The 12,778-nt window shown below is 37.1% G+C and overlaps 1 protein-coding gene across 3 annotated transcripts; it reads left to right on the top strand.

Moving 5' to 3' along the window:
- Positions 1-1,429: 1,429 nt before the first annotated feature.
- LOC105048991 (protein NUCLEAR FUSION DEFECTIVE 4-like) lies at positions 1,430-11,460 on the top strand. 3 transcript variants are annotated; one of them, XM_019851947.3, is made up of 4 exons: positions 2,059-2,215; positions 2,329-2,397; positions 6,957-7,894; positions 10,555-11,460. In XM_019851947.3, the coding sequence occupies exons 3-4, from the start codon at positions 6,957-6,959 to the stop codon at positions 11,063-11,065; spliced, it is 1,449 nt and encodes a 482-aa protein (XP_019707506.1). In that variant the 5' UTR covers positions 2,059-2,215; positions 2,329-2,397; the 3' UTR covers positions 11,066-11,460. The 3 variants fall into 3 exon arrangements, with proteins under 3 accessions (XP_010926825.1, XP_019707506.1, XP_073117196.1); XM_073261095.1 differs by having other exon boundaries at positions 2,329-2,407; XM_010928523.3 differs by lacking the exon at positions 2,329-2,397 and having other exon boundaries at positions 1,430-2,215.
- The last annotated feature ends 1,318 nt before the right edge of the window (positions 11,461-12,778 follow it).

Genomic DNA, 12,778 nt, shown 5'->3' with positions numbered 1-12,778 from the left:
ATCAACTTTACTTGAAAGATGGCCGGCCTTTTTTTTTTTTTTTTCTAAATGCATCCATTTGAGCATAGGGACATGATTCTTATGATGATAAAGTTCAAAATGGGTAGTGTTTGGAAAAAAATACAAAACAAAAAAAGCATTTTTTAAAACTATATTTTTAACCAAAAATACTTTTCATATTTGGACGTTGTTATGTTTCACTAAAACATACAAATATAAAAATGATCAATTTTGTAAAAAGGGATGAAGTAGTGAAAGAAGACTTGATATCTCAATTTGGGATGAAGGAATGATGCAAGAAAAATGGTCTTTTTTTAGAGCACTTACATTATGCTTGTTGAATTATGCAATTAAATAAGATAAATAATTAATTATTTTTTTTTTTTTTTGCTAGCATTGTAGAGGTAAAAGGGAATTACAGATACGTGATCTTACAATAGAAAAAAATTATTTAATTATTTATTTTTTTTAAATAAATGATCTATTTTAAAATTTATAAGTAATTTTCATTAATTAACTATTAAGATAAATGTCACTATTTAACTTTTGGTACTTAACTTTTTAAGTAGTTATTTTGCTTTTCCCATATTTCTGGATAGTGGCAAGATATAAATGTACAATAGCTCAGTTTTAATGCTTGTTGGCTTATGCTACGTAGACCACCATGCATGACAATCATCTCTCTTCCACTATTATATATTGGATAGAACTATCGTTTATCTATGTATCTAGTAATAGGATCTGTTAGTCAGCCACTCTTTGGCTTCCACTCTATAAGAAACCTTATTCGAGGATGATAGCTTCTGCTCTCTTGATTTATACCGCAATCATTTGATCAATACTTTTGGTGTATCAGCATTTATCCTTGATGTTTCCAGCTGTATTGTTACTGTATCAGCACACACATCCTTTGTCAGCTTTTGAATCACAATCATTGATTTGGATGTGATGTAAGTAATATCTTAATACATGTAATATTGTTATCTTTTCTATACTTCAAAAATGTAATACCTTTCTAATATATTCCAACTTACGTGACTAACCTAGTTCAAAAACTAAACCAAAACCCACCATTTTATAAATGGATAACCTGTTTCGAAATTGAATTCAAAAATCCCTAACCTATATTTATTTATTTGGAGTGAGGTTCCTGCAAATACGTAGGTATGGTCAACCTTTGCCATCCCTAATTACCATTATGCCTTCACTACAGTGGCAAGAAGTTTTGTATGGTGCGTGCGCGATGTGGAAGAAGACTAAAAACTTAGAAAAATATGTAAAGGTGTTATTTATTTTTTGGGTAAAGTTAAGGGGCTTACTAATAAAATCCTTTTTTTTTTTTTTTTGGGGAAACATCCACTTTTTCTCTCTTTTGTCCTTTTTGATAATTCTACCGTCTCTTTTCCAGAGATCTTATTCGTACCTACCGTCGAAACTATCCAACCTCCTTCTTCTCCCGGCTGCTGCTTCTGCTTCCTCACTTCTACTCCTCCTCCTCCTATTTTTTTCTCTCAAGAAACTCCTGATTCCATTAAACCTACCAAATCCTCCATCTGGTTGTAGCTCAAACTCTCTTTTCCAGATATGTGAAGGAGAAGAAATCTCTTCGCCATATCTCCTTTGTTTTGTTTTGAAAACTCTCTTAAATCCCACCACACTCTTGTCCTTTTGTCTTACCTCTATTAATATCCAGGTAGTCACCTCCAAAAAAGTCTCTTCTTTTTATTCAACGAGTGTGAAAAATTCTTCCAAAGATCAAAAAGGAAGAAAGGATCCAACTTGGGCCCTTTCCTCTCCTCTTTCCAACCGAAGAATCTCCGAAAGAATCAAAAGATCCAATCTTTGCGTCAATATTTGGTGCTTTCCACTCCGAGAACCAATGGGTGCGCTCCAAGTGAAGCTGCGGTCGTTCCTGAACAACCGATGGCTGGTGTTTGTTGCAGCAATGTGGATGCAGTCCTGCGCCGGGATCGGCTACTTGTTCGGGAGCATCTCGCCGGTGATCAAGAGCTCTCTGGGCTACAACCAGCGGCAACTCGCCAGCCTCGGCGTGGCCAAGGACCTCGGCGACAGTGTCGGGTTCCTCGCCGGCACCCTCTGTGAGATCCTGCCCCTCTGGGCGGCGCTGCTCATCGGGGCGCTGCAGAATTTGATCGGTTATGGATGGGTTTGGCTCATCGTCTCTGGGAGAGTTCCTGTTTTGCCTCTCTGGGTGGTGAGTGGAAATGGGTGACTTTTATATCCGTTAACTATTTAAATTTTTTTCTCATTTAGTCTTCATATATTGGTTGCTACTTAGTTTTCTTATACTGTAATTTTTCACCTTAGGTAAAGTCTCTGTTATTGGATTCGACGGAATTCTCCTGATAGATTGATCTGCTCTTCTAGTGCAGATGAGTATGAGGAGTTATGTTTTTTCCATCTGGGCAAATTAATATTTACTTCGGTTATTTGTTGGATGATCTGCTATTTGAAAGCGTTTGTTATTTCTTTTTTTTTTTAAAAAAATGAATTTTAGTGAAGTAATTTGATTTTTTCTGGTCTTTATTGGATATAGCTGCTCATAAAATCCCTGCAGAATTGTTCTCATGTCGTATAATGTTGCTCATCAATTAATGGAAGTGGCAATTTTTCTTAATGATTATTTAATCTGTTGAATTGTGAATTGTAATTGTCGCATTATATTAGCATCTTTCTTCGATTTCATTTTTTTCTTCTCAAGAAAGTATCGAATTTGATTTTTGGGACTTCTTAGTAGTTTCTATATCTTAATATGGTTTTGGCACTAGAAGATTTTTCCCATGGATCGAATTATTCTTTATGACCTTTCTTTTGTTTTGATTAGAGGGGCTTTGTCTAGGTAAATAGATTCTGGTTTTGGTTTAAAAATTGTTTAACTTTTGTCCAAAAATAAAGTGCTGATTCAAGTTGGAAGCTTCTATCAGTGTAGTGCTAAAAAATTTTAGTTTAAGGTTGGATGCTGATTTTTTGTCATTGGCTATTTAACGACTTAAATTGAGGTACATAAGAAAGAAATCTATGATATGCATAGATGCCAAAAATTAAAGACATTCACTGGTCTTGAATTTGTTTTAATTGTAATATGGAAGTTTTTTTTCTCTTTTTTTTTATGTTTATATTCTTATTTCTTAGGGAAAAAGGGGTTTGTATTCTTTCTGGTCTTCCCCACTATCTGTTCGTATAGACACTGAAATTTACTCTGCTATGATTGGTATTGTTCTCTTTAATTTTTTATGTTCTTTTTCAGTACATGTGGATATTCTTTCATTATTTGTTTTCCATAAGTTTTTCACCTCTAAGTTTCTTGGTTGAACCTCACTGAATTTTTTGCTTTTAATATTGTTGATGGTACATATTTGCTGCAGAAGTTGGTCTATTGGTGCATTTCTTTTGCCTTTTCCTTGTGCCCCCATAAATTTTTGCTGTTTGACAATTCTTTTGTGCTAAAGAAGTTTTTATATGATTAGTGCAGCTGCTTGTTGAAGCATTGGAGTACTGCATCCTGCAATTTACTTGTCCACTTTGCTCTTGAGGTTTTGATATCTAGAAAGTATTTTGTCTATTTTCTATTATAGTGGTGATTGGTAATTCTTATCAAAAAAGATATGGAATGGCAATTTTGATCCAACCTAGTGGCCAAGAAATCTTCATTAGAAATTTTGATCCAACCTAGTGGTGATGGTCATTGCATGTTGAAATATTAAAGAAATCTTCATTAGATAAAACTGCCTATTTATATGTATTTCAGTGGTATGAACAGAACAGTAAGATTAACATAGAATGAATGTGATCTTAGCTAGGATATTGTGTGGGAGCATGGAAAAATTAAGTAATGATGGAATAATTGTATATTCCAGAACTTAAGTGTTGCACTGAGAATTGATATAATTTGTGGTTGGCTATGCTAATCATTAGTTGCCATTTGCTTTTGTTTTTACCCGATTCTTCTAAAATGGAAGGCATGTTCCAATCTTTCTTTATTTGTCTGTCAGATTCTTTGTTCATCTCTTAGTTAAAATCCTTCAACCTTACAGAGCCACTTTGACTCTTTGGGATGTGATAATTGACGGAAAACTGATTTGATGGTTCCATAAGTACGTTTTCTTCTCTTTATGCCCAAATTGGCTTAGCTCTTATCTTGTCAAAATGGTGGATTATATGACCTAAATGGGTAAGTTCTGTCAGGCATGCTAGATAAGGAACAAGAGAAGATAAAAGAGCCGGGTGGTGTTGGGTGGATAAAAGTGTTACACAGAGAAGTTAGATGTAGAGTTAGTAGTGGCAAAAGAGAACACACACAAAGCGACAAGGATTTATGTGGTTCAAAATATGGCCTACATCCATGGGTGGATAGGATCAGAGAAAGCTCATTAATATTTGAAGCAAGGTTTGCAGTACGGGAATCAGTACTCGTGCTGGTAGGCCGGCAGTACAGTATAGTATCATGCCATCCTATCTCAGTGCGAACCAAAAAAAGAAAAACTAGAGGGGGAGAGGAAGAAGGTGAGAGATGAAGAGAGAGAGAAGGGGGTGAGAAATGCTGGGACAAGGAGAGAGAGGATGCTCAGAAGACCTTCTTTCCTCCTATGGCCCACTGGATGGGGCCAAGCTCTGTTTCAAACAAAAGGAGGGCTTGATGGCTCAACCCATTTTTCTTTTTTTTTTTTGCTTCTTTAATTGAAGTCAGCACACGACGTGCCTACTTTGCTTAAAAAAGCCAAAAAAAAAAAAGAGGCCGAGCATTTATTTTGTTTGAAATAGGGCTTGGCTCCACCCAATAGAGACCTAAGGAGGAGAGGAGTGCTTCTGAGCCCCCTCTCTCTCCCACTCTCGGCATCTCTGTCTCCCACCTCTCTCTCTTTCTCTCTCTCTCTCTCTCTTCCTCTCTTTCCTTCTCCCTCTTCCATTCCATTGTCGATGTCTCATTTGTCTTGCCCAAACCATCTCGGTCCGCCTCTCTAAATTGGGTGGTTTGAGATGGTTCCGTAGTCCATGATTTGAAGAGTACACGGGAGGAGAGAATCCCCAATATAAAGATCTCAATTTTCTTAGCACATGAAAGTGCCAAAATAAGAGATAGCCACCAAACCCTAGAAAGGGCAAAACTATACATGCATGGAAAGGCCCTTTTAGTAGTGTACCTCTAGTATAAGACACCATAATAAAAAGAAACATGTAACTTGACTAGGGTAGGTTCCATGAAGGTGCAAACTTTGAATGAACTTTTACAGTCAACCCATGATATGACTATAAATTTCACTTAAACTTTTCAAAATGATAAAAGGACACCCTAGGGCTCCTGTTTCAAATGAAACAATGGAACAGGAGGGTGGAGCCCTTCCTCCGCCCTCCTCCAGCTATCTCCCACTGGCCCCCACCCCCCCTGTCTCTTCCTCTCCTTCTCCCTCTACCCTGCCCTCCTCTAACTCTGTTGTGTCAGTATGGGCCTGGCATGGAATGACACAATAGTGTACTCAACTGTGCCAGGCAATTGGTATGGGTCCCGATACTGGCACACCAACACTTGGATAATCCATATTGTACCAATAGTCCTGATGTGATGCATAACCTGATTCACTTATTATGGAATTATTTATGTTGATGACGGGTTACAGTTCATGTATCTATTACACTTCATGAATTTCACGAGATACATTGTTGAGTATCTTCTTTATGGTAGAACTGGGCCAACTAGCCAACAGCCAGAATCATTTAGTCCAAGTAATTAAAGAACTCTGGATTTTTTTTTTTTTTTTCTTAGCTGAAATATTCTGTATTGTATTGCTGACTTGGTGTATATTATTGCTAATCATTATTAATCTTAAGGATATTGTTTGAGAAATCAATATTCCCTCTAGTTTTTTATAGGTTTACATCAGCAAGTCACATCTGCCCTATATTAATACCTGTTGTTTTTTCGGTAGAGATATTAATTGACAGTTGCTGAACAACACTATTACTGCCTTCATTTGATTCTTAGCCCACTGCAGCAGCTATTGTTTTTCCTTTCTGTGCATTGTTAGGATTATGGACTTGACTATTTGCTGTTCTGCATTAATCTTTCGCATGGGTTGCTGATAATATGAGATAATAAGCTATATCATCATCTGCATATTTGGTGATGGAACAATAATCATCATTTATACTGATTGCATACATCAAGTGCTCTCTCTCTCTCTTTGGTAATTATATTGAGGACTCGCTTCAGTATATGTACTGCTGCATATCATTATTCCATTGCCCCTCTTGTAACTTTTTTCTGAGAAGACAAACATGAAACAATTTGTGTCCCATTTTCTACCATAATTCATGCTTCACGTTACCAATTTAGCTCATGCCTATAACTTATGTATCTCTGTTTGGAAACTTATCTATACATTGCTAAAAACAACTAATTCGACAAAATTTTGCTTAACATAACGTCGTTGGCTCGTTGTCTTTTAACTCATGATAACATGGATTGGTCTACATATGGACACTTCTTGGGCAAATAGATATTTTCTATTTTCATTAGCAATTGTGATCACTCTCAGTCCTTTTTTTTCCCCACAAGTCCTTGGAGCTAAATATAGATATTTTCTTGTGTGCCAATAAAGTTTTAGTTCCAAGCTCATCAGTTCCATTTGGTTGTCTTTCTATTCAGAATTTAATACCTTTCCTGTTACTTGTATCTTAGAGTTATTTATCATGAAGTCCAGAATAATTCATGAAGTTTATTGCACATATATCTCTCAAATAGATTAGCCTCTTCTATGTTTGTTGACTTTGTAATGCACTATTTAGTTGACAAAGGCATTTTCCATCAGAAATTGTATCTCTCAAACCTCCAAATGCTGCTTAGGATTTTGTGTTCTCTTTTGAGTCTGGCAGTCCCTCATATATTTATCTTTAGTTCTAATTGGTTAGTTTATGTTAAATTGCTGCATCTTTTGCAGATGTGTATTCTTATCTTTGTTGGCAATAATGGAGAAACCTACTTCAACACAGCTGCACTGGTTTCATGCGTGCAGAACTTCCCCAAGAGCCGGGGACCTGTAGTGGGTATCCTGAAGGGATTTGCTGGTCTAAGTGGTGCTATTTTGACTCAAATTTACACCATGATTCATACACCAGATCATGCAGCTCTCATCTTTATGGTTGCGGTTGGACCTACGATGGTAGTCATTGCCTTGATGTTCATAATCAGGCCTGTTGGAGGCCATAGACAAGTGCGACCTTCGGATAGCTCCAGTTTTGTGTTTGTTTATAGTGTGTGCTTGCTCCTGGCTGCTTATTTGATGGGTGTCATGCTTCTTGAAGATCTAGTTGGCTTGAGTGAAACTGTGACTACCTTGTGCACGGTGGTGTTACTCTTTCTACTACTAGTCCCAATTGTAATACCTTTGCTATTAACATGCTATTTCGATGACAGTTGTCCTGCTCAAGAGTCACTTTTACCTGTGCCTCAGAAAGAAGAGACAGGTAAATCAGGAGAATCTACAGAACAACATGAGGTTATTTTGAGTGAGGTTGAAGATGAAAAGCCTGAGGAAGTTGACTTACTTCCTGCATCAGAGAGGCAGAAGAGAATTGCACAGTTGCAAGCAAGACTGTTTCAAGCTGCAGCTGTAGGAGCTGTGAGGGTGAAAAGGAGGAGAGGTCCTCATAGAGGAGAAGATTTCACCCTGATGCAGGCATTAATTAAGGCAGATTTTTGGCTTCTTTTTCTCTCTCTATTGTTGGGATCAGGATCCGGTTTAACAGTGATTGACAATTTGGGTCAAATGAGCCAATCTTTAGGTTACAGTGACACTCATATTTTCGTATCCATGATCAGCATTTGGAACTTTCTTGGCCGCGTTGGTGGAGGCTATATTTCTGAGATTATTGTAAGGTATGATTGCCATTTCAGCACATTAGGCCAGATATATGATCTTTGAGTGTTTCATAGAATGCTTCGATAATCATAAAACATAGCTTGCACTAACATTTTTAAATCAACCTGCATTAACATTAATAGGGTGTTTGGTTTGTAACCGGAATTGGAATCGGAATGGGACTCCTTCCAACCAAACGGTTGGAATGGGAGTCTCCCATTCCTATTCCCATTCCGATTCCTGGCCTCAACTCCCCCCAACCAAACACCTCCTAAGATGAATTATTGTTTGTTTTATAAAAAGACTTAAAATCTAGATTAGCTCGTGTATTGCTTGTGTCTCTAAAATTCTTTTGTTTATATACTTGCAACTCAGTAGTAAAATGTTTTATATATTCCTTTTTGAGAAAAATATGCTAAAATGCTATATTATTATTCCAAAAAAAGTCCATATTAATGATTTTTATCTTAACTTGCTGACATGAATTAATTTTATTAGCACTAGAATAAACTCAAAACTAAGGTTTGTCGTACCAATTGGTAGCATACTATACCGGACATACCATACCATACTGATACCAAACTGGTATGCAGTCTTGTACTATATTAACTTTCGGTATGCCTCGCTATCTCACACCATACCATGTACTAACATTATAATAGGATGATTCCGATATGGGTTCCGGTATCAAGATAGCAAACCATGCTCAAAAGTCCTTCATGGCTCCCTGCCTTATAGCCAATGAAGAGTTGCACATCTCCTTTCCTTTCCCACCATTACTGGAGATGTCAACAAACTTGGTGGGCCCAAATCTAACCTTGCAATGAAATTTTCAGGACCTAGCGTGGCATAAGTTGGGCTTAAATAGGTCAAGCTCAAACTTGGTACAACTTTTTTTTCTTGGGGGGAGGGGTGGGGGGGTGCTAAGATGGGTTAAGAATGTCAAACATCATGGTTTGTCAGGGTTTTTAGGATTTATTATATATCAAACTAATTAGGAAACTAAAACAAATAACAAACATGATTTGAAAGCAGCCTATGTTGAGGAGCACATCATTGACATTGTCCTTTTTGTAGAGTTAGTCCCTCAAGGTGCATAGGATTGTATAATACATCTACTCTCAAGATATAGTCATAACCCAATACTTACTGATTTGTGCACGTGTAAAGAACAGTGCAACTTTGATCCAGCAGAATCAAAGTTGGCCAAACTTTGTTTGCTTTTGCAACTCATGAAAGAAGAGAAATTCATTGCCGTTCTTGGGAAAATCAATAACTATTTTACTAAGAGACTGAAAATTGGATTGTATTAGCCGTTAAATGTTGTTTTGGCTTTCCAAACATTCAAACCTTATTTATGGCTATCGGAGAAAAGTTTTCTCCTCCAAACATACACAAGCTGGGAAAAGATATTGCAATAAATGGTTAAGGTTTTTGGTTGGATAGAAGTAGGTGATTGATTATAGTCTGATGGTTAAGAAAACCTTTCAAAAGTAGCATCTCTTCTGTGTAAGAGATGACTATTAGATAGACCTGAGCATTTACTTGGTTAGGTCGGACCTAGGTCTAATATCATGAAAAATATGCCAAGCTTGATCCCACCCTGACCCAGCTTGAAGCCCAGAATTTGGAGCCTAGGCCTGGGCAAGGGCAACTTATAGAGGCCTGGGCCTAATCCATCTAATCCAAAAAGGAAAGTGAAACTAGGTCACTTGAATCGAGGAAAGTCAAACTATGTTGTGCTTGTTCTGACCAAAGAAAGAGGAGGCCAGTTAGGGGATGGGGATAGAGAGAGAGAGGAGGAGGCCAGGTGAGGGATGGGGAGGGAGGAGGGAGAGAGAGTAGAGACTGAGGAGGCCAACCAAGGGGGATGGTGCAGAGGAGATGGAGAGGTAAATGGAAACAAAGGGAGGATTATGAGCTAACATGCTATCATGGGGGGGGAGTTCCAAGGAAGAGTTTACCTTGCAGACTTGGTGGTTGGAACCAATTGACGAAGAGCATACCTGAGGACCGCATTAGCTAGGTAAAGGAGGGGAAGGGAAAATTATGGTTTCAGATCTGATTCGAATTCTTTCTACTTCTTCCCCACTTTTTTTTCCATTCAAAATTTAAAATTTAAAATATAATATATTATACATTAAATAGGTTGAAAAGATTTATGTAAGTTATAAAAGATACATAGAATGATTATATATACCTCCACTATGGCCAGCTTAAAAAATGCCAAGCCCAAGCCCAGCCAGGTTTTATATCAGCCTAAACTACCTGCCTAGACTTGCTCTAATGGGCTAAGAACCCTAGTCCGAGACTGGAAAAACTCTGCCCGGGTGGTCTGGGCCTCTTTTGTTGCACAAGTCTACCATTGGAAACCTAAAAGTGGTTTTGAACATTGTTAACATAAACAACTTAAATTAAATATCATGAAAATGAATAGGGTAGTTCCTTTTTTATTTTTATTTAAAAATTTTGAAATTGTAGAAAATGAAAAGCTGAAAGGAGGAATACTGGTCAGCACTAAGTGGAGGTTTGAGCTTGAAAGGAACCTTCATTCACTCTTGGTGAATGACCTAAAACTCTTGCAATTTTTATTTTGATTTTTAACATTCTGAATACTGAGACCTAACAGAAAGCCTCTTCAACTCATGATTGATAGTTTTCCTGGTGTCTTTTCCAGAGAACATGCATATCCAAGGCCAGTGGCTTTGGCAGTGACCCAGGTTTTAATGGCAGTTGGACACTTCTTCTTTGCAATGGGTTGGCCTGGAACAATATACATTGCAACTTTGCTGATTGGGCTTGGATATGGATCTCATTGGTCTATTGTGCCGGCTGCTGCCTCTGAGTTGTTTGGCTTGAAAAGTTTTGGAGCCTTGTACAATTTCCTCACAGTGGCTAATCCTGCAGGTTCATTGGTATTCTCGGGTCTGATTGCTAGTGGTATTTATGATTATGAAGCTGAAAAACAAGCACACATGCACCATAACATAAGATCCTCATTTTGGAGAATGCTTTCTGGAGCACGACTTCATGATGAAGAGCCACTAAAATGTGAGGGGGCTGTATGTTTTTTCCTTTCTTCCTTGATAATGTCAGGATTTTGCATGGTTGCAGTTATCTTGAGCGTGATCCTGGTTTATAGGACCAAGATCGTCTATGCTCACCTCTATCAGAAATCTCTCACATGAGCCTCTTTATCAGGAAGCACACAAACTTGTGCTTGAGATTATGTTTTTTTCTATATTGGCAATGATTGAGAACTTGTATATGCAAGTTACTATTTTCTTCAGCCTGGGCTAATATGGTTGGGGGCCTTTGTTCAGTGAATATTACCTTGAAGGAGAGATCAATTGAGTCTACAATGTGACCTTTATTACTTTTCATCCATTATTCTACCAAGTCCTGAGGGTTTAATCAAATTGATGTATTATTAGTTCTTTTTTTATGTGATTTGGAGTCATTGTGGAGCCAGTACCTCCACATGTGAGGTCTTTGTTTTTCAGTGTTTGGGATTATTTTTTCATGTGTAACCTGTACTACAGCCTTTGAATGGAACATGAATCATTTAATATCCTTTTCTGCATCCTATGCTTAAACTTGTGCCTATGTTTGATATATCTGATGAAATGATATATCATAAAGTGTCATGTTCCACTAACTTTTTCCTTGATTTTCCTTAATAAGCTCGAGATATAAAGGTGACTGAATGCAATGATACTGCAAGTCGAAATGGCGCACCTTTCTGTTTTCCTCTCTGGCATTCAAGCACAATTTCAGAATGTTGTATTATCTGAGAACATTCTTCCATGAGACAAGGTATCTCAACTCTCATTTGTTATTGATGCTTGCCACCTAGAAAATACACTTTGTTGCAAGTGCTATGGGATAACCAAACCTGAATCATAAACACACTCAATGATTTTTCTGAATGAAATTTCTTTGGCATAAAACATAACAAATCATGCAGTATAGTCAGAAAATCTACAGAGGTAAACATTGTGTGAAGAAAATTTTGTTGATAAATGTTATTCTAATTTCTAAGTAGAAATACCTATTCACCAACTAGAGGAGTTCATTCGAGTGGAATGCTCCAGTCATAGGCTTGGAAGCCAGTGCAATTATGCTTCAGTGGCCGGAAAAAAAATGATTTCAAGCTGGATGCTGCTATTTTATACTGCAAAACTATGTACCATGCATGTAGTGATGTGAACAGAAGCAGAAGCACATTGCAATAGAATATTTGTTGGAAGTAAAGCCAGAGATCTATCATTGGACAAGGCTGGCTTTAGACTTCCACCTTCACAATTCACTATGATAAAATAAGAGGAGTCACAAAAAATGAAAACTATCTCAAACTTCATAAAGTGGCCACAGTATTTGTTGCTTTAGTGGGCAACAAATGACAGGCAATCTCATCTGAAGTGATTTCAAGTGCATCTGTGACACCAAGCTTGCACTTTGCTAGTTTCACTTGCAATATGGTTCAGTGAAGTGATTACATGTCTATAGTAGTCGTAAAGTGGAGGCTCCCATCATAGGAATATCTGCTAGTAAATGAATCTAAACTGGATGAACTTGAGCTTGTCTTCTCAAAGAATCAAAATTCAGCTCTTGAGCTACTGACAGAATAAGCTTGAGAGATTACTGTATGAACCTGCATTGTTCATTAATAACATCCTGCATGGCATTTTTTCATTAAACTTTTCGACATGTTATCAATATCAAACTATTAATCAAAGCATTAAAATAACTTTCTCATATTTTGTGTTTTAAGAAATTTAGATAATATTTTTAAGGGTAAATGCAATTCAACATACTTTTTTGTGTATTACATTATATTAGAATAAATTATGTGAAACTTGTACGATATTATTTTTCACATATTATTACTGTAAAAAATG

This window comes from Elaeis guineensis, chromosome 7 (assembly GCF_000442705.2).
Source record: "Elaeis guineensis isolate ETL-2024a chromosome 7, EG11, whole genome shotgun sequence".
Taxonomy (NCBI): Eukaryota; Viridiplantae; Streptophyta; class Magnoliopsida; order Arecales; family Arecaceae; genus Elaeis; species Elaeis guineensis.
The sequence above is the reverse complement of the archived record's forward strand: the minus strand, read 5'-3'. Positions and strand labels throughout refer to the sequence as shown.